Raw genomic sequence first — 27,446 nt, 5'->3', positions numbered from 1 at the left:
GAAGAGACCCCTGCACACAGCCTCAAACCCAGACATAGCAGGACAGGACAGGCTGGGCGCTAGGGAGGCCAGCCAGATCTCCACACAAAGGCTCTGCTCTTAAGCAGGAGGCAGCCTCAGGGGCAAAAGTTTCCTGAAGCAACTCAGGTCAGGTCTCACATACAAGAGCCCCAGAGGCTACAAAAGCACCAGCTCAGCCAGCCAAGAACCCAGGGCCACATCCTTCTGAAACCCAGACACCAAGTGAGGATCGCTGGGATTCAGCAGGAACAGGAGGACGTGACAGCTGGCAGACCAACACTTCCCAACACCCTTCCAGCAAGCAGCTGCACCCCTCCTGATGCGAGTCACTCCACTTCGGTCCTGCACCTGGATGCCTCTGTCCAGGGGAGCATGATATTTGGCCTCCTGTCATAGGAGCAGTGGGAGACAGGATGGTGGCCTGGGAAGAAGGATCCTAGACTGGGTGTCCCATAGGACCAGGTTGTGACAGATCCCACAGCCAACACTCACGCCCCAGCCAACCCCCAAACCCAACAGCTCCCCAAAGCCCTCGATGTAAACAGCCTGTGCACTGCTAAGCAGACACTTCAGGGAACAATCTGGCGGCTGTGAAGAAGATGCAGCCTCAACAGGGTTCCACAAGCCTCTGCAAGTAAAGCCTTCTTTGCTTGGGTGCCTATTCAAAGCACTAGGGAAGATCGTAAAAAGATACAGGACCAAGCACAGTAGCTCACGTCTGTAAACTCAGCATTGTGGGAGGCAGAGGCAGGCATACAGCTTGAGGTTAGGACTTTAAGAACAGCCTGGGTGGAATAGTGAGACCCTGTCTCTACAAAACACAAAAATTAGCGTGGCATGGTGGTGCAGGTCCATAGTCACACCCATTTGGAAGACTGAGAAGGGAGGATTCCTAGAGCCTGGGAGGTCAAGGTTGCAGTGCCCGTATCATGCCACTGCGCTACAACCTGGGCCACAGCACAAGATCCTGTTACAATCAAACAAACAAAAGAAAAAACCAAAGATGCCTGTCTTCTGCCCCATCAAATAAACCTAAATCTCCACAGGGTGACACAGGGTATTCGCATTTTTAAATATCCCTTTTGCTGAAGTAAATGTAATGGCTGAAAACCACTGACTTATGTAAATACACTTCCTATGACTTATTTGTAGCCCTTTCATATCTAGCAATTTCTACACACCCTGTCTGTGGGCTTCAGAAGCCAGAATGGGCAGGGCCAGGTGTGAGGTATCCTAGCATACTGAGGGTGGAGAACAGCTCCCAGCTCAGGGGGACCCATTTCTGAGGCTAAGGCACCCACCAGGGGCTCCACCTGTCTTCAGAGAGAAAGTCACACCTCAGAACCCCAGAGACCCAAAAGAAAGCTCGAATTTGGCAGATACCTGCCAGTGGGTCCTGGAGCGGCAGCCCCAGGAAAAACTGCCATTGCACTGTCAGCTCCCTCCAGCCCTCTCTCAGGTCCCAGCAGGAGGAGGGCTCTGACTAAGCTCAGAGGTCTCAACAAACAGCGGGTTGAACCTCACAGGAGTTATTAATAGGCCTATAGTTACCTCAAGACTCCTCCTGACCAGGACCAAAAATGAGTCCTGGGAGGGCAGCCAGGAAGAAAGCAGGGTAGAGAGGAAACACAGGGAGAGGGGGCCCTGGGACCACATCAGATATGGAGGAAGCCAGGGGAACGAGGGCAGCCCTCATGATTGTCCTCCCCACAGCTCCTGCATGCCTGTGTCCCCTCAGAATTCAGGGTGAGGAGCTCACTCTTGCCCCTCACCTGTTCCTGGGCTCTGGCAGGCTGGCCTGCTTCCTGCCCCAGCCTCACCCACTCTCCCCACTCCTCACCACTGCTGTGGGCAAGCTGATCTCTCTGGTTTGCTGGCCTCTCACTCTCTGCCCAATGGCACCGAGTTAACTTCTTTGCATGCTTTATTTTCTGTGATTAAAAAGGGAAGCAATTCTCACTAATACCATTTCTCAGAGGAGAAAACAGGCACAGGGATGTTCTATGACTTCCTCACGATCACCAAGCTACAAGTGGGAGCTGGGCTTTGAATGGAAGTCTACCCATGCTCCTAAAGTTGAGCCATCCTCCAAAGAAAGGACAGCATTGTAAAAGCTCAGTGAATGGGACGGGAGACTTCACTAAGGTCTGACCAGGCTGGTACCCTGATATCCAACTTCCAGGCTCCAGAACTGGAATAAACATAATTCTGTTTTTGATGAGCTCCCCAGGCTATGGCTCTTTGCTGTAACATCCTGAACTAGCCCAGAAGTGCGATTCCATCATGTGTGTCATACTCCATTATTCAGAAGGGAGTCACTAACCCCTCAGTGCTGTCTTTGTGGATGCTGCCCACCCTAGGCTGAGATGAGGCACAGGGTCTGGGTCTAAATAAAATGGGAAGGCACTGGAAGGTGCAATGTCAGAGGAGGACGACGTCTGAATTTCATTTAATCTCAATCTCTACTGGTGCATCATGAAAGACGAGGCCCAGAGCAAAAGTGTCTTCTCCTGAGACCACACTGTGGACCCCAGGCCCACTGGAGTTATATTCCATGCTACTTCTCACTCCTTCTTGTATTTCTTCCATCTGTAAGTGTGTGTAATATCTACAGGGAACATCACACCATGAGTTTTATATCTATCTCAAACACACCTCAGGAGTTCCCTAGGAGGGAGATGCTAACATAACCCCCATTGTGCATGCTGGGAAGGCCCCAAAACACCAAAGGAGTTCTCTAGGGTCTCACAACTGCTAAGATAAAGGTTGTTTGACCCAGAACTGTCTCCTCAAAACTGGGACCCTGTTTACATCGAGGTCTTCCCAAGATGTTGAAGGGGCACACTTTGGCATAATGGTGAAAGGTAAGGAGTTGACGGGGGAGGGTGAGCAGCCAGAAGCTCAGTGAGGCCTTTGAGTAGGTCTTATGGAAAGGAGGTGCTTACAGGATGGAACCTACAAGATGTGACCTCACTTCCTTACTGACAGACCCCAACAGAACTTAGAATTCTGGTAACTAGGCACCCATATTATACACACAGCCCCATTTCCAGCTCAGTTGGTAGTTGACACCCAACAGAACAACATGTTCTCTTGCTGTGTCCCGACGTGCTGCCGACCTCCTCGTCGCAGAAGAGGCCAAAACGAGAGTCTTTCTCGAGAATATAGACATTGGTTCAACCCTCACCCTCGACGCCTCTGGCCATTTGCCAGAAGGCACCCACAGGTAACACAGGGCCCAGGGCAGGCCCGTCCAGGCCAGGCCTCAGCTGTGTCCATCAGGGCAGCGCTGAGCCCCTCCCCATGTGTTTGGGGGAAACAGGAGAAGAGGGGCCCTCCCTGGACAGGAGCAGGTAGGTTGTTGGGGGTTTGGAGCCTGATAGGTATGTCAGGTTCACAGCCCAGGCCATGCCTTCAGGATGGGAAGGTGAGTTTCGAGGACATAGTTTGTCTGCTCAGATCTGAATCCCAAGACCACAAGCTTCATCTGCCAGAGACGTCAACATGCTCTGGCTGGAGGTCTATATAAATGCTCCTATGTGCCAAATCCTGTTGTGGAAGGGGGCGCCAGGGAGGAGTTCTAATGGGGTATCCCACTATGGGGTCAGCCAGACAGGCCACTGACACCTCTTGGCCCGGCTCTCGGGCACTCTCTTTGCAGAGCTCCACACAGCAGATCAAGCAGGAGCTGTTGGATGGATTCCATTTCTCCATCTTCTTCAAAGAAGGGCAGGGGCCCCCTGCTACCAACCACGGCCAGTGCTGGTCTGGGGTGAGATTGGGCACAGAAGGGTCTCCACAGACAGGGACTCCAGAAAACCAGGGTGGACCCAGGACTCAAATACGAATATGGGGACTGGCTAGGCTCTGTCCTAGGGCTTTCACACTTGAGTGAGCCACTGTCCTCTCCCAAAGGAATCTGGCTGCCATTAGTCCCCTGTGGCAACCTGGTTACAGGCAAAGTCCCTTTCACCTATCAGAGGAAGATCAGAGAAAATCCTTCTGTTTTTGCTTTATACTATCCCAGGAGTATCCCAGCATGTTGCTATAAGAATTGGGTACAATGGTAACACTGTAGAAACATACTCATACTGTTGTCATTTTAACGCCCCACCCTAAGTGTATCTCCGGCAACAGGCAGCTCCTCTGCCCTGCCGACCTCTTCCAGGACTTAAAATCCACCACTTCTACACAAACGAGTTGGGGGGGTGGTGATTACAACAAAAGAAGGTGAAGCTACTCTATGCATCTGTCTTTAAAGTGTCATCTCAGAGAACGCATCCCTGCAGACCCACCGGGCAGGAGCTGCACCCTCGCATGTCACTGTAATATTCCTTAACGGAGGCCATGTTCCACAGCGGGTCAGCATCTCAGTGCTGGTGGAGCCTGTCATGATAAAATTCCCTATCTAGGCAGCCTTTCTACAGGCAGCATAATCCTAAGTGTGTCCTAATAGGCTGGAGCAGTTTGCCAGGGCTGCCATAACATGCACGCTGACTGAAGGGCTTAACCACAGAAATCTGGTTCCTCACAATTCTGGAGACTGGAAGCCCAACGTCAAGCTGTCAGTCTGGGGTGGTTTCTCTGGGCCTCTCTCCTTGCCGTGGAGATGGCTGACTTCTATCTCGGTCAGCACAGGGTCTTCTCTTCAACTTCTCTGTGCACTCATCACCTCTCCTTGTAAGAACCCCAGGCATGGCCAGGCGCGGTGGCTCAAGCCTGTAATCCCAGCACTTTGGGAGGCCGAGACGGGCGGATCATGAGGTCAGGAGATCGAGACCATCCTGGCTAACACGGTGAAACCCCGTCTCTACTAAAAAATACAAAAAACTAGCCGGGCAAGGTGGCGGGCGCCTGTAGTCCCAGCTACTCGGGAGGCTGAGAAAGTAGAATGGCGTAAACCTGGGAGGCGGAGCTTGCAGTGAGCTGAGATCCGGCCACTGCACTCCAGCCTGGGCGACAGAGCGAGACTCCGTCTCAAAAAAAAAAAAAAAAAAAGGACCCCAGGCGTATTAAATTAGGGGCCACCCTAATGAACTCACTTCACCTGAATTACCTCTTGGAGAACTCTGTGTCCAAACACAATCACATTCTGAGTCTCTGGGGTTGAGAACAGAAACAGTTACATTTGGGGGAGAGGACACAATTCAACCCATAAAATACACAAATCCCCTGCGGAAGACACACACCCGGGAAAGGGAAATCTGGGTGAAAGGATGTGCAGATAGCAAGTTTCAACAGGTCTAGCCAGCTGACTTTCCAAAAGGGCTCCAGCTGCTCACAGGGTCACCAGCAGCCTCTGAAGGTAGCTGCTTCTTTGAACACAATCTCCCCTGAATACTAACATGCTCTTAACTTTTTGCCAATCTGCTGTCTGTGTGGCAGAGAAAACTACCTTGTTTCATTTCCAGGTTCAAACCTACATTTCCGTAACCTTTCCCGGTTTCTATACCTGCCTGCGTTTTTTCTCTTCCACAAGTCACCTGGCACATCCTAGGCGTTGGGATGCGCTTCCTCCCACCCTGGAGTCTTCCGGCATTTTCCCCTTGGGCAGGGCTGGGATGGCCGTAGCTGTTTCTCCAGACTCACATTCATGTTAAAGAACAAAAACAATCATATCCTTTTAAGTCAAAGGCTTCTTCTAGAGCATCTTGTCTGGTGCGCTGTCACTAAAATAAGGAGCGGATGAGACCTCCCCAGGCCCTTCCCTTCCATATCAGAAGCGGAGCCTCAGGTGGCCTAGAGGGAATTTCATCCAGTCCTCCCTGTGGAAGGTGCTCTCTTCTGACCCGGGTGCTGCTGAGCAAGCATCTGACATCCAAAAGCCCACGTCTCCTCTTCTCCACCATGAGGGTGATTTTTGAGGATTGCAGGGATGATGCTCTTCATGCAGGCTGTTGATACAGAGGGTGCTATTGCCCCACAGCTGACATTCACTGTGCCGATGCCTTGAAGCCATGAATCATTTTATCCTTCTCCATCCTCACATGCAATTTTACCTTGAAAGCCTAGAACCGGCCGGGCGCGGTGGCTCAAGCCTGTAATCCCAGCACTTTGGGAGGCCGAGACGGGCGGATCACGAGGTCAGGAGATCGAGACCATCCTGGCTAACCCGGTGAAACCCCGTCTCTACTAAAAAATACAAAAAACTAGCCGGGCGCAGTGGTGGGCACCTGTGGTCCCAACTACTTGGGAGGCTGAGGCAGGAGAATGGCGTGAACCCGGGAGGCGGAGCTTGCAGTGAGCTGAGATCCGGCCACTGCACTCCAGCCTGGGCGGCAGAGGGAGACTCCGTCTCAAAAAAAAAAAAAAAAAAAAAAGAAAGCCTAGAACCCTTTTCACCATGGGCACCCAGGCTCTCCACATGCACAAGTCCCTGAAGGGTTGATGCTTCTTGGAGTGATTTCCAGAGCCCGGTCCTGTGGTGGTTCATGGTGTTACACTGACTCCCATGTCCCTCCTTGTCCCCCTAGTATGAAAATGAGATCTGCAGGATGCCAACTTTCCAGCCCCGCACAGGGGAGAAGCTGTTGGAGTCCCTGGTTCCAGCCTTTCTAACTAAACCCATCTCCTCCTATGCCACCTGCCTGGGTCCCTCCTGGGACTTTATCACCATGCCACACTTTTTGGAACTACTGGTTAGAAGGTGAGTGTCCATCCACTCCAAGGCACGGAGGTGCCTCTGTCCCCTACTGGCTGTGTCTTGAAGATGCACCTCTTGGAGCCTCAGTTGGCTCCTGTGGAACAGGGAGTAATGAGAAGATGAAGCTCACAGGGCTCTTGTAGGGACTGAATGATCTAAGACACAGCAAACAAAGGGGTCCCTAGAGCCTAAAACTCTGGATAAACTGCTGTGGGTGCTGTGATTCATGTTTATTACTTTTCTCTTCCCACTCACTGAAGCAGCTCTCAGCATTCTGCCGCAATGGCCCATCTCTCTTGCTGTTTGGAAAGGCACATAGAAAGCAAGTCTGCAATGGCATTGCTAAAGGATGTCTGAGTTTCCTTCTGGCTGGTCTTTCTCCTTGACACAGACAGAAGAGGGGTCCCTTCATGCTGAAAAACGAGCCACAGGCCCACTCAGACATCTGGAGAGGCTCACTGGGTTCTCCAATGGTTGGGGTTCACTCATTCAACACATACATACAAAACACCTCATTTGTGCATTGTTCTTCTTGTGACTTGGCCTAATTTCATAAACAAAGCAGATGACAATCCCTGGGCCTCAATTCTACTCAGAGTCAGGCGCTCACAGTAGACAGAATAAACAAATCATATCTACAGAATGTTAGAGGGGAAACCCTCATGGCCTCCTCTACGTATGGTGGCGTCCTCCCAGATTCTGACTAGAATGACGGAGCCCAGCAACAAGTATAAAATGGGGGGACTTAGGGTTCTGAAAGGCCTCTTCACCCACAAAACATGGGGGGAAATATGTGGACTCTGGCTGGGGAGAGACTAAAGGAGCCCTGGGGTTCATATGTCTTATAATTCCCACAACAAGGCTGACATTTGGGAACTTCCCCTGCAAGAGGCAAATAGTGAGTTCCATAAATGGAGACTTAGGTTCCCTGCAAAGGAGAGGTGAGCCTGGGGCCACAAGTGGCCACTGAGAGACCCATCCCCAGCACTGTGCCTTCCCAGCTCTCCCTGTCCTCCTCCACCCAACATCTGCCCCTACCCTCCTAACCCCAGGACCAGGGGAACCAAAGTTGGAGCTTTGATGAGCAAGCTGCTCACAAATCTGCCTGGAGCTGCAGTATTGAGTGCCCAGGTGCACAGTGCTGTGTTCCAGGGCCACTGGGAAGAGAACGTCAGTGGGATGCTGGGGAGCACAAGGGTCTGTACAGCCCCGCTACATGGCCAGGTCTGCACCTTCCAGGACAGCACTGATGGCTTGGGGTAGGGTGGGGCTGTCCTCTACACAGGCAGCAAGGGGCCAGGGACCCAGAACCACACAAGGGTGCCCTGGAGGGTTGTGTGGGAGAAGGCCAGGACTCTGACTCAGCTGTCCACTCCATCACCAGCACCACCACCTCCATTTTGTTCACCTGGCCCCCTGAAAACAACTCAGTTTGCTGCCAGGCCCTGCAACGGTCATCTTTCTGGATAAAGCTGGCCTTCAGGACCTTCGCCTGGCCTGGACTGGGCTTGGAGGACCATCAGGAAATTGTCCTAGGCCAGTTGGTGCTTCCGGAGCCCAAGGAAGCCAAGCCAGATGGTGAGAAGACTTTCCGGGGGTGGTGTTTTGGGGCTATAATTCCCTTAAATTCCATCCAGGCATTTCTATACTTGGAAATCCCAGTGAAGAGTGACTGGAATGGTGACCTTTTCTCCTTTTCCAGATCCTGCTCCACCTCCTGGGCAACACGCATTAACAATGCTGGCCCTGGAGCCAGCACCACCACTGCTGGCGGACCTGCGGCCTGCTCTAGAGCCAGAGTCACCTGTAGCCCTGGATGCACCAGGATATCTACATTCAGCATCAGCACCAGCACCAGGGGAAGGGCCCCCTCCAGGAACAGTGCTGGAGCCACAGTCAGCCCCAGAGTCACCCTGTCCCTGTCCCGGGACTGTCAAGAGCCAACACACTGAGGAGCTGCCGGACATCACGACCTTCCCTCCCAGGCTGCTGGCTGAGCAGCTGACTCTTATGGATGCGGTGAGCAGCTGGGCTTCGCAGGCTGTGCCTCTGGCACCAGCTATCTCAGACCAGCCTGTCTCTGAGGAGCGGCCAATGCCCTGGGTCCAATTTCAGCCCCACTTCTTACCAACCATGGGATCTGGATGAGTTTCCTCACTCACAAGCCTTCCCTGTCTGCATGTGGACAGCAGAGATGGGACGTCACCCGTGCCAGCTGCACAGAGTGACTGTGCAGACTGAATGACGGGGGATGGACAGAAAGCAGGACAGGGCAGGTGATCACTGAGGGGCAGGCAGGGCCATGGGTCACTCACCCAGCTGCTCAGGAGCCTCACTACCCTCAGCACTTACTGGGTACCTGATGCATACTAGACTCTACGGCAGACACCCAAACAGAGCCCAAGGTTGCAGCTGTTGCAAGGAACCTGCACCAGTATGGAGAGAAGGAGTAGAGGGCTGATTGGGATAGGAGGAAGATGAGGCCTCAGGATGGGGAGGCCTGAGCCACCTTCTAGTTCTTGGAGTGAGGATGGCCTGGGAGAAAATGTCACTCTCTCTTCCCACCCTTGTTGGTTTCTGGGACATGATACATTCAGGGCCCTCGGTGGGCAGAAAACCAAACCCAGGGACTCCCACAAGTCTGGAGCATATTTTAAAGCTTTCTGAGCTCAAGCTCGGTTCCTGCCAGAGACTGTGGATGACTGTCAGCTCAGTCCCTGCCTGGGACTGTGGGTGACTCTGAGCTGGGGTGTGCTGTGTCCATGACACTCTCCTCCTTCCCCAAAGGATCTGTTCAAGAAGGTGGAGCTCTACGAATGCTTGGGCTCCATCTGGGGCCAACGACATCAGAAGGGGAGTGAGCACGTGGCACCCACAGTTTGTGCCACCATTGCACACTTCAACAGGCTCGCCAACTGTGTCACCACCTCCTGCCTCGGGGACCACAGCATGAGGGTCCAGGACAGGGCCAGGGTGGTGGAGCACTGGATCAAGGTGGCCAGGGTAAGCCATGGTTGGGCCTTGGGATTCCCTCTCTAAAAATGGAGAACTCCCTCTTCTCCTCCATCGGCTTTCAGGATTGGCCTCTGTATCTCTAGCCTGAGCCCTGCACATCCCCTAGGCCCTTCTTCCCTGAGCTTCCGTGACCTTGACCCCCATGGCCCAGTGGTGGCTGCTCACGTCTGACCTGGGATCTTCCTTGGGTTGAACTGAAATCTTTCTAGATGAGTGACATTCACTCAGCCCCAGGTGTACCCTCCTGAGGCTCCCTGGGCCTCTGCTTCATTCAGGAAGGGAGATCTCAGCAGAGGGGGCTGAGGCTGAAGTGGGTCGGACTCCAACTCTGGACCTCACAGCTCACTCTTCCCTCTCCAGGAGTGCCTAAGCCTCAACAACTTCTCCTCGGTGCACGCCATCGTCTCTGCTCTGCGCAGCAACCCAATACATCGGCTACACAAGACGTGGGCAGCAGTGTCCAGGTGAGGAGGACTCTCTCCATGGGAGCACCAGTGTTGACTTAGGGACCCATAGGTCTCCTCATGTGCCCTCAACGACTCTGAAAGGTTCTTGGAGAACAGGGACGCTGGAGGCGGGGATGGGCTGGTGGGTGTGGTCACTAAGCTGCCCTGGACTCCTAGGCAAGGATTTCTAACTCAGGAGTAAGGTTTTTTAACCATCAGGAACAGACTGGAGCCAACTGGAGGCTTTCAGGTGTTTGCACCCAGCAGAGGAACTGTGTCCAGCTGGAAGCTAACTGTGAACACGCAGGGGCTCATGTGAAGTGGAGATGGGCCAGGGGAGGAGCATGACAGTCCCACCCTGGTCCTCTGGAGCCCTTGTCATCAGATGACCCCACTGGAAACTCTCACGCAGGAAGCTGAGATTCACTGGGTTTTCAAACAAAAGGGATTGGAACTCACAAATCTCCCCCGTGATTCCCAAATTTACCCTTTTTTCTTTCTTCTGTCAATAGCAAAAGCAGAAAATATCTAAAAGAACTCTGCAAAAAAGACACTGCAGTGAAGAGGGACCTGCTGATCAAGGTACAGTGGAGTCTGGGAGATGCGGGACAAGTGTTTAAGGGTCAGAGAAAAGAGTGAGTTTGGAAGGGCATCGGACCCGGTGTGCAGTGGTTATTTTGTAATGTTGTCTTACCTACAAAAAGTAGACTTGAAAAATTCCCTCCATGCCTACTTTGGGCAAATAGGAGGAGAGGTGTGTGGGTGGATGGGCATGCAGGGGCACGTAGGCAGGAGGCCCTGGAAATGGGATGTGCCAATGGCTGCTGGGCTTCTGAGCGGGGGTGATGAGCTGCAGCATTAGCAGGACTCTGGCTCCCTTGCTGGTCCATGCTGCTGGCATGGAGCTTCCTCCAGGCTGGGGGATGGTCATTGCAGGTGGGACTTTCTTCCTTCCTCAAACTGGCAGCAAATCCTCAGGAAGCCAGGCCTCCGCTGCTGCTTCTGTCTGCAGTGCACCTCCATGGGCAGGGACTGCAGTCCACACTGGGGGAAAGAGGGAACCACAACAGAGGAAGCTCATACGCCAGGGAGTCCAGTAGACTGCCCAGCTATGGGTACCAATGGGCAAACTCAGGACAGATGTATGTGCTTGCTGGGACTCCCTGCTCTGCCCTTTGCAGACATCTGAAAATGGTCATGTCACAGGATTCTCACCAATTAGCAATGACACATGCTCATGACAAGTATCTGGGGGACTCATGCAATCCTAGGGGATCCTCCCTGACCAGATCTCAGAAACCTCCATGCAAATGAGAAGGCAACATGCCACCCCACCCAGGATTCTGGAAAACCCTGCCATGTCCGTGAGAGATGTCGCCTCAGGAGGCCACATCCTGAGTGGAGGAAGAGAGAGTTCTGTGCACGGAACTCTCCTGGGGGATCACTGGAGAGGCCAAACCATGGATTTGGCATGGCGCAAACCCAGTTTGTGTGGCAGAGACTCCAGTGGGGCTCAGATAGGCAGGTGCCACTTAACCAGGTGTCCTAAAATGCCCTGTCCCTTTCCCATCACGACTCTGCAAGGCTGGAGACCTAGACACTCAGAGACTCCAGAGAACAAGACCCTGATGGGTGGTGGTGCTGGGATATGGGGTGAAGGCAGCCGAGACACAGCCTCCAGGACGGGGAGGAGGTGCCTTCTCTTTTGGGGCCCTGGGCAGTCACTGCCCACTCAGGGCCTCTGTTTCCTCATCTGGAAAATGAAGGGATGCTGACCCTGTAGTGCAGGCAGGCCTCACAGGGTGGAAATGCGGTTCAAGAAAAGAAAGCAATTTCAGGGTGCTCATGAATGGTTCTTCCTCAGAGGGATGAGGGGGAGAACAATGACAACAGCTACAGGAAACAGTACTCAGGAGGCCCTGTGAGGTAGCTGTGGTTTTCATGGCTCTTTACAGAAAGGAAACAGTCTCAGGGAGGCCTGGCTGCATGATCGGGTGACAGGGAATGTGGAGCTGGCCAGTGGTATGAGCACTGTGCCAGGTGACTCACGCCAGTCCCTGGAGATCCAAGTGTGGGGTGGCTGGGGTGTACCTGGGGCAAGGGAGGAGAGCCTCACTGTCCCTGTCCCTGACACCTGGCAGGTGGGGAGCTTTAAGGTGGCCACCCAGGAGAGGAACCCCCAGAGAGCCCAGATGAGGCTACAGAGGCAGAAGAAGGTGAGTGAGACTGTGGCATGGAGGGACCGCAGGGGATCAGAGGACAGGGCTCTTTTCCCCGCCAGCTGGAGACCTCCATATCAACACAGCGGGGGCTTCCTCCCCAGCCCTGCCCTCCTATGGCCACTGGGCCTGGAAAACCTCCATTGGAGAGACCAGAGCAAGGGTCTGGGAAAGCAGAACTCAGAGTGTCCCTAGGGTAAGGCTGGGAGCACAGGCCCTTGTGACTTGTTAAAATCCCACCATAGAGGTAACTAGGAGTGATTGCCAGACTTGGAGGTCAGATGGAACAGAGGAGGCAGAGAATTGGGAAAGGCAGCTGAGGGTCTTTGGCTGCTACAACTGGGAGACCCGGGGACAGGGGTTCTGGGACACAGGGGCTGATGGGATTTCATGGGACAGGGCCTTGGGCAAGCACCTGAGGGTCAATACTCATCACCACTACCCCTCCCACCTCCCCACCCCTCCATGGCACAGGGCGTGGTCCCCTTCCTGGGGGATTTTCTGACTGAGTTACACAGGTTGGATTCGGCCATCCCGGATGATCTGGATGTGAGTGAGCCTGGGGCAGGCTGGCTGGGAACCAGGATCCTGAGGCTTGGGAGGAGAGCGGCCTGGAAGGAGCCGTTAGATCTCAGCCCTTGGAAAACCTCCTCTCCTGAGAGCCTCACAGCTGCTCCTGTGGGTGGGGGTGCCAGGCCCATCTCATTACCTCTGACTGACAGAGGCTCCATGGCAGTTACCAGTCCTTATCCCTGAGTGGTGAAGCTGCAGAGCTGCCTGACTGCAACGCTGCTGAGCTGTGGGCTGAGCTGGACTCAGCCTCTCCCTAGGGTAGTCCCGTAATAGGAGGGTGAAAATGAGCCTTTCCAAGGGCAGGCAATTCCAGGGTCACTGAGCACTTTCTTTCTATGAGAGACCTCAGTTTCTCTGTCATCTCAGAGGGTTGGGGCAGAAGGTCCCTGAGCCTCAGCTCCCATGCCCCCTGCCCTAGAGCTCGGAGCCTGAGGCAGGTTCAAGTTCTGTCATGAGCACATCCCCTGACCCTGGTGGCCCTGGCAGTAATGCAGCATGGGAAGGGATGGGGTGGGGCTGTTGTGGGCCAGGGACCTTTCTGATGGGCTCTATCTGACTTCCAGGGCAACAGCAACAAGAGGAGAAAGGTGAGCAGCTGGGACATTCACATTGGATGAGGTTGGGGATGTGGACGTCACAGTCCACCCTGGACAGGACACTCCCTGGCTCCATCCTCTACATCTTAGGTTTACTGGGAGGGTTTGACACACACAGGAGGAGGAGAACTATCCCAGTGGAGAGAGTGGGAAAGGCACTGGAATCAAAGACCAATTCCTGCAGGAGGGGCTGTTTACATCCAACTCTGAGAACAGGCTGGGGGCTGCATGGGGCCCCTTCAGAGAACGGCCCCAGGGACCAGTCCCTTCTCCTTGCCTGTCAAAGGCCCCCTCAGCGTCTTCCACCCAGGCCCTATCAGCATCCTGTCCTCTGTCTCTAGGAGGTCCGAGTTCTGCAGGAATTGCAGCTGCTCCAAGTGGCTGCCATGAATTACAGGCTTCAGCCTCTTGAGAAATTTGTCACTTGTTTCTCAAGAATGGAGCAGCTCAGTGACAAGGAGAGGTGAGGGCCTGGGAGATGGGCAGAGGGTGGGAGAAAGCTCTCCATTTTTTTTTAATGTGGTCTGGCTCTGTCGCCCAGGCTGCACTGCAGTGTCACCATCTCTGCTCACTGCAACATCTGTCTCCTGGGCTCAAGCCCTTCCTCAGTCTCCCAAGCAGCTGGGACTACTGCTATCCACCACCATATCCAGCTGTTCTCCTGTTGTTGTTCTGGTACAGGTGGGGTTTCATGATGATGTCCAGGCTGGTTTCAAACTCCTGGCCTCAAGCAATCCACCCACCTCAGCCTCCCAAAGCACTGACAGTACAGGTGTCAGCCACCCCACCTGGCCTAGAGGAGGCTCTCCTGTGGACAGCAGCAGAGAGCCTATGGCCATGACTCCACTGAGAGCATCAAGCCCTATTGCATGGGGACTGCTGGGGACCCAGGATTCCAGCTGGGCAGGCAATGAGAGGGGACCCGATGTGTGGCTCATGGTGGCCTCACAGCTGCCTCTCTGTCCTGTAGCTACAAGCTGTCCTGTCAGCTGGAGCCCAAATCCCAGTAGGCCGGAAACATCCTGCAGTGGCTGGGGCCGCACTGGGATGCTGGCCAGAACACCCGCTCTGCATCATCCTTCACCCAGACCGTGACACCAGGAAACCACATCTAGGTGGCTGGCAGCTCAGCTACATCTTGACCCCACTCCACAACACCAGCTGCTCCTGCTGGCCAGGATCAGGCCATGGGACTTTTGCATGTCAGGCGGGAAACCATTTTATGTTTATTTTCTTTAGTGTATAAGTAACGGGTTTTTTCTTAACTTTCATTAAAATAAAATTTTAAAACACTATTCAGAATGTTCTATAGTTGTTGGAATGAGAACAGTAACTCCAGCGCAGTAACCATATACCAGTCTTTAGGATTCATAGTCTAGCATGTCAAATTGAGGCTATGGCTGAACAAGTCATGGAATAGCGTATGCGTTACACCTGCCAACTGTTTAATGTTTTCCTTCTTTATTCAAATTAATTATTGCTAACTCTGTTTAAGGAAAACAAAAAAATAAAACAAACAAACAAGAAACAAAAAAACACTTAAAAACCACAGTATGTCTCCCAATCTATGTCACTTGTTCTACTGACCAGTTACTCTCAAACTTAAATTCTAGTTAAATTCAAGTTCCACTGGGTTACTCTACTTTTTTTAAGTTGTAAATATTTAATGAATCACTTAAATATTTACTGAAGGGCTGGAGATGGGAGGTATTTATGCAAGTGGTAGGGCTGGCCTTCTCCAGAAGTCCTGTGCAGAAGGGAGCTGGCCATGAGTCTCCAGGAATACAGATAAACTTTTCCACTATGGATCTTTCCAGACTTTCTGACACCTCTCCCCTAAGGGAACATCAAGGAAGGAGAGAATTGTTTGAATCCAGTATCTAAAGGATGTCCCACAGCTTAATTTGAACACAAGCCCCATTGTGGTATATCAGACAAAAACAAGTCAAAGAAATCAACATTTCAGGGTCTGAAATATAATACTCCCAAATCAACACAAAATAAACACTTAAATCCAGTCCTGGAGCCACAAAGCTCCTATAAGAAAAGTGGGAGTTTATTTCAGCAAAACTTGTATCTATGCATGCAGTTTGCAAAAAAGAAAGAAAACAAAAGCAAAAATTATCTATGGCAACAAACACTTAGGCCATGTAATTGATTTGGCAATACTTTTTCTTTCTTATTTTTTGTTCTTTTTGGATGGGACACAAAAATCACTGCTAACAAATGTGAACACAAACACATGGGACTATACATCATCTTAGAGCTTCTGCATGGGAAAGAGAAACAACGAACCATTAAAGAAGGCATCCTGATGAGTTCATGTCCTTTGTAGGGACATAGATGAAGCTGGAAACCATCATTCTCTTTTTTTTTTTTTTTTTTTTTGAGACGGAGTCTCGCTCTGTCGCCCGGGCTGGAGTGCAGTGGCGTGATCTCGGCTCACTGCAAGCTCCGCCTCCCGGGTTCACGCCATTCTCCTACCTCAGCCTCCCGAGTAGCTGGGACTACAGGCGCCCGCCACCTCGCCCGGCTAGCTTTTTGTATTTTTTAGTAGAGACGGGGTTTCACCGTGTTAGCCAGGATGGTCTCGATCTCCTGACCTCGTGATCCGCCCGTCTCGGCCTCCCAAAGTGCTGGGATTACAGGCTTGAGCCACCGCGCCCGGCCAAAAACCATCATTCTCAGCAAACCATTGCAAGAACAGAAAACCAAACACCGCATGTTCTCACTCATAGGTGGGAATTGAACAGTGAGAACACTTGGACACAGGAAGGGGAATATCACACACTGGGGCCTGTGGTGGGTTCGGGGGTTGGGGGAGGGATAGAATAGGAGATATACCTAATGTAAGTGACGAGTTAGTAGGTGCAGCACATCAACATGGCACATGTATACATATGCAACAAACCTGCACGTTGTGCACATGTACCCTAGAACATAAAATATAATAATAATAATAAAAGAAGACATCCTACAGATTGAAAGTTCAGCAGAATCATATCTGTGAAAGGGGTTGCAATCTAACATGTATGAGAAACTAACACTAACTCGGAAAATGAACACAACCTAATACCCAAGCTAAAACTGGGCAAAGAACCTGAACAGGCACATCTGAAAAGTAATCAGGGAATTGACTGACAGGTCACAGAGAAGTTGCTCAGTTTCACTAATCCTCACACAAATGTCTAAGTGCAAACCACACTCAGATACCTCTCACTCTAATTAGAATGAAACTTACCAAAAACAACAAAAAACCCATACATTCACAGGCAGTGGCCAATGTAGAAATGCAGAAAAAGAGATTTTATACACTATTGGTGAGAATGTACATTACTATACACACGAAGCGGAACAGTGGAAGGTGACTTAAACATTTTACAACTACCCATTCACCCAGGAATACCACCACTGGTTATACACAGAAAGCACATGAAATCTGTTATGTTGAAGAGATATCAGCCTTCCTATGGCGACTGAATCACTATGCACAATAGCGAAGGTATCCAATCAACCTACCTGTTCATGCACAGATGAAGGGATAAAGAAACTGCAGTACACAATAGAATCCTCCTTGGCCATAGAAATCCATGAAACCATGTCATCTGCAGCAACATACAGAAACCTGGAGGACATGACCTTCAAGGAAATGAGCCAGGAAGAGAGAGACAAACACTGCAAGATTTCATGCATGTGAGAATGAGATCAACTTTCTCTCTAAACGACTTTATCTCCTAGAAGTAGAACATTTCACAGTCGTGAAGAGAGCCTGGGGGTTGGGGAGTTGGGGCAGGAACTGGGAAATGGATACAATGTTACACTCAGATGACAGGAATAAATTCAGCTGTTCTATTCCACAGTAGGATGTCTAGAGTTAACTGTATCCTACCGTATTTTCCAAAAAAGGCTGAAAAGAAGGATTCTGAATATTGCAACCATAGAGAACTAATAAATAATAACTACACAAGGTAACAGAGACAGTCAATGCCTTGCTTTCATTATTACACAAGGTACATATGCATGGATTACAATGTCCCACTCTACTCTTTAATTGTATATCTTTACTAGAGAGCAAATTGGTTTTAAGGACATAGAAATAAACAATGCTGAAGTTCATGTGAGACCAGGAAATGCCCTGCATTTCCAAAGCAATTCTGAGAAATCCAAACTACACTGGATGCATCACACTCCCTGATGTGAAATTTCACTCAAACTCTAGGGACCTGCTTCCACATGGATGAGTGGAAGAGAACAGAGAACCTGAAGTAAACCCACACACCTCATACTACCTGATGCTGGATGAAATACACAATGATAAGTAAAGGGGAAAGAACCCCCTTTTCCATAGTTTTGGGATAAGTGGCGAGCCATATGCAGAAGAGTAAGTAACACTAGGCATCTACTTCTCACTATGTACCAAAGTTCACTCAGATGAATGAAAGATGTAAACGGAAGACCTCAAAGTACAAAAATCCTACAAGAGACCCTAGGAAATACCCTTCTTGACATCAGCTTTGACAAAGCATTTATATGCCTAAGATGCCACATGACACGGTAACAACAGCAATAATCAACATGTGGGACCTAATACACTAAAGAGCCACCACACAACACAAGAAATCACCCACAGAGTAGACAGACGACATACAGGATGAGAGAAAATGTTCCCAAACTATGCGCCTGACCAAGGCCTAATATCCAGAATCTACCTTAAAGACCTTACAGAAATCAATTAGCCAACCCCCCTAATTTCGAGAAGTATAAACACACACTTCTCGAAAGATGTGAGAGCAACCAACAAATTGAAAATATGCTCAACCTAATTGCCAGAGAAATATAAATCAAAAGCACAATGAGATATATCTCTCGCTGGTCAGAATGGGGGTTACGCAGTTAAAAAAAAAAAAGGACACTGGTGAGGCAGCAGAGAAAGAGGACACTGGTCCACTTTTGGTGAAAATGCAAAGTAGTTCAGACACCATGGAAAGCACTTCGGAGATTGCTCAAAGAACTTAAACCAGAACTACCATCTGACCCAGCAATCACACCACTGGGGTATACACAGAGGAAAATAAATCCTTCTGTGCAAAACACGCATGCACACAAATGGTCATGGCAGCAGTATTTACAATGGCAAACATGTGAAATCAGCCTAGGTACCAGTCAACAGTGGATCGGAAAAGGAAAATGTGGTACCTATATACCACAAAAAACTAGGCAGGAATTAAAAGAAAAAAGAAGGAAATCATGTCCTTGGCAGCGACATGAAAGGAGCTGGAAGCCATTATCTAAAGAGAAATAAGGAAAACACAGAACACCAAATGCCACATGTTCTCACTTACAAAGTGGAGCTAACATTGAATACACCCTACCATAAAAGTGAAAACAACAGACACTGGTGACTATCAGATGAAAAAGGAAGAAGGGACGAGGTATGGGCTGAAGACCTATCTGGTGGGTCCACCCACTGCCTGCCTGATAAGGTTGCTTGAACCCCAAGTCTCAGTGTCATGCAATATACCAAAGGCAGTAACTAATCTGCCTTTGTACACTTTAGTCTGTAATAAAGGTGGATATTATGTAATAATTACAAACTTAGAAGTTAAAAGCATGAATGAAAAACACAAACTTCTTCAATTATTAAAACAATCTTTTATTTGGCATAAACTAAGAAAGTGGACAGAATGAGTAAACCAAATACTCAACCCCAATTTACATATATTGAACACGTGTTTCAAAAGAACACCAAAAACACACAATGGGCAAAAGAGAGACTGTTCAATAGATGATTTTGAGCAAACTGAATATTCACATAGAAAACACTGAAATAGGACCCTTGTGTCATGCAACACAAAAATCAATGCAAAATACATTAAAGACCTAAAACTCAATTCTGAAACCACACAACTCCTACAAGAAAACATAGGGTATGCATGTATTTTAGAAAAGAAATCCATGCATGTAGGCTGCTAAAGGCATTAAAAAAACTTTAAAACAAGGAAACACCCATAGACAATGTAATGGCTTGGCATTTTCACTCAAAAGCTGGGGACGTGGTTCCACAGAACAGTGGAACACATTAGAAGACCCAGATATAAACCTGCACATCTGAAACCATCTGACACTTGAAAAAAAATCAACAAAAATAAGTGATGGAGAAAGGACTCCCTATCAGTAAGTGGTGCTGGGATAAATGGCTATCTAGATGTAGAATAAATAACACTGGGCCCCTGTATCTCACCATGTACAGAAAATAACTCAAAATGAATCAAAGTTTGAAATGTGAAATCCAGGGTGGGCGCAGGGGCTCATTCCTGGAATCCATGCACTTTGGGAGCCAAAGCGGGTAGATGACTTGAAGTCAGGAGTTCAAGACCAGCCTGGCCGACATAGTGAAACCCTGCCTCTAATAAAAAAACAAAAGTTAGCTGGGCGTGGTGGCGCGTGCCTGTACTCTCAGCTACTCAGGAGACTGAGGCAAGAGAATCACTGGAACCCAGAAGCTGGAGGGTGCAGTGAGCCAAGATCGCTCCATTGTATTCCAGCCTGTACAAGAGAGTGAGACTCAGTCTCTAAATAAATACATAAATACATAAAAATGCAAGACCTGAAATGAAAAAATCCTACACGAGAATCTAGCAAATACCCTTCTGGACAGAGGCTTTGGCAAAGCATTTATATGTCAAGTCCCCAAAAGCAATGGCAACAAAAACAATTACTGATAAGTGGGACCTAATACTCAAAAGAGCTGCTGCACAGAACAAGAAACAACCAACAGAGTCAGCACACAGCCTATAGAATGAGAGAACATACTCCCCAACTACGCATCTGAAAAACGTCTAATATCCAGGATTTATCGTAAAGACCTTAAACAAATAAAATCAGAAAAAAAACCCAACTTATAAATGGGCAAGGGACATGAACACACACTTAAAAGAAGGTGTACCAGTAACCAACGAGCATGAAAACATGTTCGATCTCACTGATCATCTGAGAAATGCAAATCAGAAACATACTGAGATACCATCTCACACTGGTCAGAATGGCAATTATGACACACAGTCCACAACAACAGAGGCTGGTGGGGCAGATGAGCAAAGAAATGCAGGTCCACTGTTGGGGGAACTGCAAACTAGTTCAGACCCCCTGGAGAGCAGTGTGGACATTTCTCAAAGAACCTAAAAGAGAACTACCACCCAACGCTGCAACCCCACTCCTAAGGATCTATCCGAAGGAAAATCCTTCCATCCAAAACATGCACGCACTCGTATGTTCATGGCAGTACTACTCACAATGGTAAAGACACGGAATCAGCCTTGGTGCCCATCAGCAGTGGATCAGAGAAAGGAAATGTGGTACATACACACCACGGAACACTACACAGCCATAAAAAACAAATCCATGCCCTTACCAGAAACCTGGACAGAGCTGTAGGCCATTATGAACAAAAGGCAAGAACAGAAAACCAAAATTTTCAAAATAGCTTCAGAGGTCAGTTGTGAATATTCTCTCCACAGAGAAATCATAACTCAAGCTCACAGAGGTGCCAGACACTGCAACTTCATTATGATGCTACGTTTACACAGATCAAATTGTCCCTTGCACTCACTGGTTATACACACATACTCTACGGCAATGAAACTCTGTCCCATTTTGGTAACATTCATTCTCACCGGAGTAAGATGATATCTGAGTGTGGTTTTGACTGACTTCTCGTGAGGATCAGTAATGTTGATTCAGAATCTTTTACCTGTGCATCCTTCTCAGGTCTTCAGGTCCTTTGCCCAGTCTTACACATCAAATAGAAACAAGTTCACGATAACTTGGCAAACATCTCTAACCACAGCAAAATGTAAATCAAAACCACACTTAGATACCATCTCATTCTAATTGGAATGAGTGTTACAAAAAAAGACAAAATCATTGAAAGAAAGGCAAATGCTGGTATGTGTTTCCAGAGAGAGAGAGAGAGACAGAGAGAGACACTCTTCTGCACAGTTCATGAGAAGGTAAACTAGCACACGCTACAGAAACCACTTGGAGATTCCTCCAAGCCTTAAAAGACTCCAATTACCATTTCAACCAGCAATTCTACTACTAGAAATACACTCAAAGCCATTGAAATCAGGACACCAAAGATAGACCTACCCACCCATGTGGATTTCAGCACTGTTCCCAAGAGCCAGTGTAAGCATCAACCTACCTGCTTATCCACAGACGAAGGAAGAAAGAAGCTGCTCCACATGTTCACACCGGGATACTCTTCAGACAGAAAACCACAATGAAATCATATCGTGGGGAACCACATGGTTGCACCTGGAGGACATGATGGTAAATTAAATGAGTGAGGGGGAGAGAAGCAAACCTGAGTCATCTCACACATGCAGAATCTGAGAAACTCTATCTCAAAGACCTGGCGAGCACAATATTGGTTTCCAGAGATTGGGGGAAAACAGGGGTAATGGGCAGGGAATGTAAATGGGTACAAAGTTACACACAAATGAGAGGAAGAAAATTCTGTTGTTCTATTGCACTGCAGGGTGACCAGGGTTGACAGTATCGGCACATCACTTTCAAGGCAGCTTGATAGAATACTGAAGGTTCTCAGCATAAAGGAATAAACAATGGGAAAAGGTAACAGAATCACTAAGTACCCTGATTTCATCGTTCCACAAGGTACGCATGGGCCATAATGCCACACTCTACCCTCTCGTTGTATTGATCCTTTACTATGCAATACATTTGTTGAAATAAATAGAAATAGGCGCTGCTAATATTCATATGAGACCATGAAGTGCCCTGAGTTTCATCCTCAGCAATCCTGAGACATCCAGACTATGTCAGATTCTAAATTTCATGGAAAAGCCACGGACCCACTTCCACATAGAGCAGTGGAACACAAGAGAGGACCAAGAAGTTAAACCACACACTGAAAACCATCTGATCTAACACAGAATCCACAAAAATAAGCAAAGGGAAAAGGACACCCTGTTCAATCACTGATGCTGAAATAAGCGGCTAGCCATGTGCAGAATAACACTAGGCCCCTAACTCCCAACACACATAAAGAGGAACTCAAGATGAATGGAAGATTTCAATGTAAAAACTCAAACTATTAAAATCTTACCAGAAAACTCGTGAAATACCCTTCTCCACATAGGCTTTGGCAAAGCATTTAGATGGCTAAGTCCTGAAGAGCAACGGCAACAAAAACAAAAATTGGCAAGTCAGACCTAATACCTGAAAGAGCTGCTGCACAGCAAGAGAGACGACAACAGAGTAAACAGGCAGCGTACAGAATGGGAGAACACGTTCCCAAACTGTGCATCTGACCAAGGTCTAATATGCAGAATCTACAAGGCCCTTCAACAAGTTAACCAGGGGAATAAACAGAAAAAGAATATCCCATTAATATACAGGCCAGGGATGTGAACACACACTTCTCAAAAGTCGATGTACAAGCAACTAACAAATAGGAAAACATGCTCAAGCTCCCTCATTAACAGAGAGCTGTCAATCAAAAGCACAACGAGATGCCATCCCACGCAGGTCACAATGGTGAGGACCACGCAGACAAAGAACACACGCTGGTGAGGCAGCCAAGGAAAGGAAACACTGGTATGCCTTGGAGGGTATGAAAACTAGTACAGACACCATTGAAAGCAGATTAGGGATTTCTCAAAGAGCTGAAAACAGAACTACACTCTCACCCAGTAAGCCCACTCCTGTGCATCCACCCAAAGGAAAATCAACCCTTCTATCCAAAAGACACAGGCACTTGTATGTTCATGGCAGTGTTATTCACAATGTCAAAGACATGGAATCAACCTAGCCATCAACAGTGGATGAGAGACCGGCACAGCGGCTCAGACCTGTAATTCTAGCACTTTGGGAGGCCGAGGCAGGTGGATGGCTTCAGTTCAGAATTCAAGACCAGCCTGAGCAAAATGATGAAATCCCATCTCTACAATAATAAAAAAATTAGCTGGATGTGGTGGTGGGCACCTGTAGTCCTATCTAATCCGGCGGCTGAGGTGGGAGGATCACCTGAGAACAGAAGGAGGAAACTGCAGACCACTGGAACTAAGGCCCAAATAGAAAACCAAACGCCACATGTTCTCACTTGTAAGCGGGAGCTAAACTTTGAATAGACTCAAACATAAAGAGAACAACAGACACCTGGAATGACCACAGACCAACAAAAACACAGGGGAGACGGAGCGTGTGCTGAACACCCACCCTGTGGGCCCTCTGCTCACTGCCTGGGTTACGTGGTTGTTGGAACCCCAAGTCTCAGTGTCATGCAATCAACAGATGTAACTAACTTGCATGTGTACCCTTTAAACTATAATAATAAGAGTAGAATGCATTAAAAAAAATCCAAGGTTAGAACCAAAGAAAACAATAAATGAAAAAACAATCTACTTATCCAAACAATCCATGACTGTCACAAACACAGAACGAGGACCTAAGTGACAGAAAGAGGCAGCCAAATACTATATTCAACATGATATGTAGGGAACACATTTTTCAAAACCCCAAAAAGACACAATGGGAAAGGGAGAGTCTGGTTCAATTACTGATTTTGAGAAAACTGAATCTCCACAGGAAAAACACTGAAATAGGACCCTTACAATGCACAATACACAAAATCAACACAAAATGAATTAAAGACCTAAACTCAATCTTGAATTTGTAAAGGTCCTATAAGAAAATATAGAGTGGGTATATATTTTAGGAAACCCAGTATCTATGCAAACAGGCTGCAAAAGGTAAAAAAGCATCATAACACTGAAAAAAAAAGTAGGGAAACTACACCCAGAGACAACGCAAGGCTTGGTTCTGTGTGTGTGTGCATGTGTGCGTGCATGTGCACGCACATGCACACATGTTTTTGTGTTTAGTGGAAGTCGGGTGTTGAACACAAAAATCACTGCTCACATACAAAACTATAACCATATGAGACTAGGGACATTTTGCAACTTCTACAGGGAAAAGAAAACAATGAAACAAATAAAAAAAAGCATCCTAAAGACTGGGAGAAACTATAAAAAATCCTAACCCTGAAAGAGGTTGTTATCTAACACGTACAATAAACTGATATGACTAAGTGAAAAACAACAAAAACAACAAAAAAATATCCAAGGTAAGAGGATCTAAACAGACCTGAGTGAAAAGAAGGCAGGAAATTGACTCACAGGTGACAGTTTCTCAATATCACTAATCCTCACAAAAATGTGAATCAAAACCATACTCGGTTACCATCTAACTCCACCTAGAACGAGTATTACAAAACACAAAAATCAAAATTGTTGAAGGCAATGCTCAGTGCTGACTTGCAAGAAAAAAAAAAAATCCTCTACACTCTTCATGGAATGAAAATTACTATATAAACTACAAAAAAATTTTGGAAGTTCCTTAAAAAAGTAAAAGGTAGGCCGGGTGCAGTGGCTCACACCTGTAATCTCAGCACTTTGGGAGGCTGAGACAGGTGGATCACCTGAGGTCAGGAGTTCGAGACCAGCCTCATTAACATGGTGAAATCCCATCTCTACTAAAAATACAAAAATTAGCTAGGCGTGGTGGCAGGTGCCTGTATTCCCAGCCACTTGGGAGGCTGAGGTGGGAGAATCACTTGAATGCAGGAGGTGAAGTTTGCATTGAGCCGAAATTGCCCCACTGCACTCCAGCCTGGGAGACAAGAGCAAGACTCCGTCTTTAAAAAAAAAAGTACAACTGCCACTCCAGCTGACAATCCCACCACTGGGTACATGTTTAGAGAAAACGAAAACCCTGTGTTATCTGCCTTTTCATGTGTCCTGAAGCACTAGTCACAATAGCCGAGATGTGGAATCAACCTACCTGTCTATTCACACATGAAGGGATAAAGGAACCACAGTATATATACACAATGAAACACACATCAGCTCTAATACTTCAGGAAATCATGTCATCTGCAACCACTTGGAGAAACCTGGAAGACAATTAGGTGAAATGAAACGAGTCTGCTAGGGAGAGACCCACGCACGCTGCATGACATCAGGCTGGTGGAATCCAAAAAACCTTGTCTCCTTGACAAGCACAACTTCCAATAGGGGTTACTGGAGGCTGGGGAGAGCAGGGAGCCTGGGCAGGGATTGGTAACAGGTACAGAGTGATGCTCAGATACAAGGAATCCATTCTGGTGTTCTATTGCACAACAGGGTGACTAGGTGATTAGGGTCAACAGAATCTAGTAAATTTTTTCAAAATCAGCTGGAAAATATGGTTCTGAATATCCTCTCCACAGAGAAATAATAATGATGGAAGGTCACACAGATGCCAGATACGATGATTTGATCATGATGCTACACAAACATATGTCAAAATGTCCCTTGCACCCTTGGGTTGGGTGTGTGTGTGTGTGTATACTCTATAGAAATAAAACTGCCATCAAATGTTGGTAGTATTCATTTTAACTGGAGTGAGATGAAATCCGAGTGTGGTTTTCTCACACTTTTGTGTGAATCAGCGATGGTGAGAATCTTCTCTTTGACCTGTGCATCAACCTCATGTCTTCAGGTCCTCCGCCCAGGGCTACATAACAAATTAAAAACAAATTCACAATAACCTAGCAAGTATCACTTATCATACACACACAAAAATCAAAAACACACTCAAGATTTCATCTCACTCTACATTCAATGGATGCCACAAGAAAAAAATTGAAACATATTAAAACACAAAACAATCAAGGTGTGGATTTCCAGAGGAGGAACTTGTCTCCACATTTGGTGGGAAATGGTAAACTAGTATGCACACTAGAAGAAACCACTTAGATGTTCCTTGAAATTGTAAAACTACAACTACCATTGTCTCCAGCAATTCTATTCCTAGGTATATACACAGAGTGCACGATCAGGACATGGAAGAGATTATCTGTCATCCCAGGTGGAATTCAGCCCTATGCCCAAAAGCCAAGATAAGAAATCAGCCGACCTGTCTATCCACAGATGAAGGGATGAAGAATCTCTAGTATACAGACACAATGGAATACTTTTGCACCATCAAAGTTCATGGAATCCTACCATTTCCAGCAATATGGCTGAACCTGGAGATATTCTGTTCAATCAAATCAGAAAGGCAGACAAAGACCAAGCCTGCATGTTCTCACTCATGTGGGAGCTGAAAAATTTAACTCATTGAAGGTGAAAATACAGCAGTGGTCACCACAGGCTAGGGGGAGGAGAGGACATCAAGGACTGGCAATAGGTACACAGAGAGTTACAGGAGAGGAATACATTCTGGTATTCCAGTCCAAAGCAGTGCGATGATACTTAACAATATGGTCGTGCTGTTTTCAAAATAGCTACTAAGGAGGATTTTGAATGTTCACACGTCGAAGATATCAAACCTACACGTGTTCACAAGCATGGGAAACTCCCTGATTTTATCCATACTCAAGGTATACAAACAAGTATCACAATGTCCCAATGCACCCCTAATTCTGGACATGAAGTATAAAACAAATGTTTTATGAAATGTTAACAATACACGGCTAAAAATTCACATGGAACCACTAAAGACCCAAAGAACCTGAATATGGAAAGCAATCCTAGGGAATACAAACTCAATTGGAGGCCGCACACTCCCCAATTTCAAATTACATGTAAAACCTCCACTCATCCAAAGACTACAGTACTGGCAAAAAAATGAATCCATGAACCTAGGGACATAAGAGAACCTAAACGCACACCTGTATGCAGTCAACACATTTTTTTTAAAGAATGCCTAGAAGATGCAATGAGGCTGGGTGCTATGGCACCTGTACTCCTAGTGCTTTCAGAGACTGAGTCAGGTGTGGTGGCGCACACCAGCAATCCCAGCCACTTGGGAAGATGAGGCAGGAGAATCGCTCGAAGCAAGGAGGCAGATGTTGCAGAGAGCTGAGATC

General features: G+C 48.0%; 2 protein-coding genes across 2 annotated transcripts in view; both read left to right on the top strand.

Moving 5' to 3' along the window:
* GGT5 (gamma-glutamyltransferase 5) overlaps nt 1-27,446 on the top strand; it is a 245,990-nt gene that overhangs the window by 85,387 nt on the left and 133,157 nt on the right. The window lies entirely within an intron of this gene.
* Nucleotides 3,620-14,523, top strand: LOC112632635 (ral-GDS-related protein-like). Its single transcript, XM_025398438.1, has 12 exons — nt 3,620-3,793; nt 6,495-6,667; nt 8,049-8,242; nt 8,367-8,683; nt 9,452-9,667; nt 10,040-10,143; nt 10,638-10,707; nt 12,267-12,341; nt 12,819-12,893; nt 13,481-13,504; nt 13,855-13,976; nt 14,484-14,523. The coding sequence occupies exons 1-12, from the start codon at nt 3,620-3,622 to the stop codon at nt 14,521-14,523; spliced, it is 1,584 nt and encodes a 527-aa protein (XP_025254223.1).

Source organism: Theropithecus gelada, chromosome 10 (assembly GCF_003255815.1).
Source record: "Theropithecus gelada isolate Dixy chromosome 10, Tgel_1.0, whole genome shotgun sequence".
Taxonomy (NCBI): Eukaryota; Metazoa; Chordata; class Mammalia; order Primates; family Cercopithecidae; genus Theropithecus; species Theropithecus gelada.
The sequence above is the reverse complement of the archived record's forward strand: the minus strand, read 5'-3'. Positions and strand labels throughout refer to the sequence as shown.

Bases quoted from the DNA above. Each gene is read 5' to 3' on its own strand.
- LOC112632635 (XM_025398438.1), top strand. From the start codon at position 3,620: ATGGGGTCAGCCAGACAGGCCACTGACACCTCTTGGCCCGGCTCTCGG. The intron at 6,668-8,048 runs GTGAGTGTCCAT...CTCCATCACCAG, and splicing joins TTGGAACTACTGGTTAGAAG to CACCACCACCTCCATTTTGT. The intron at 10,144-10,637 runs GTGAGGAGGACT...TTCTGTCAATAG, and splicing joins ACGTGGGCAGCAGTGTCCAG to CAAAAGCAGAAAATATCTAA.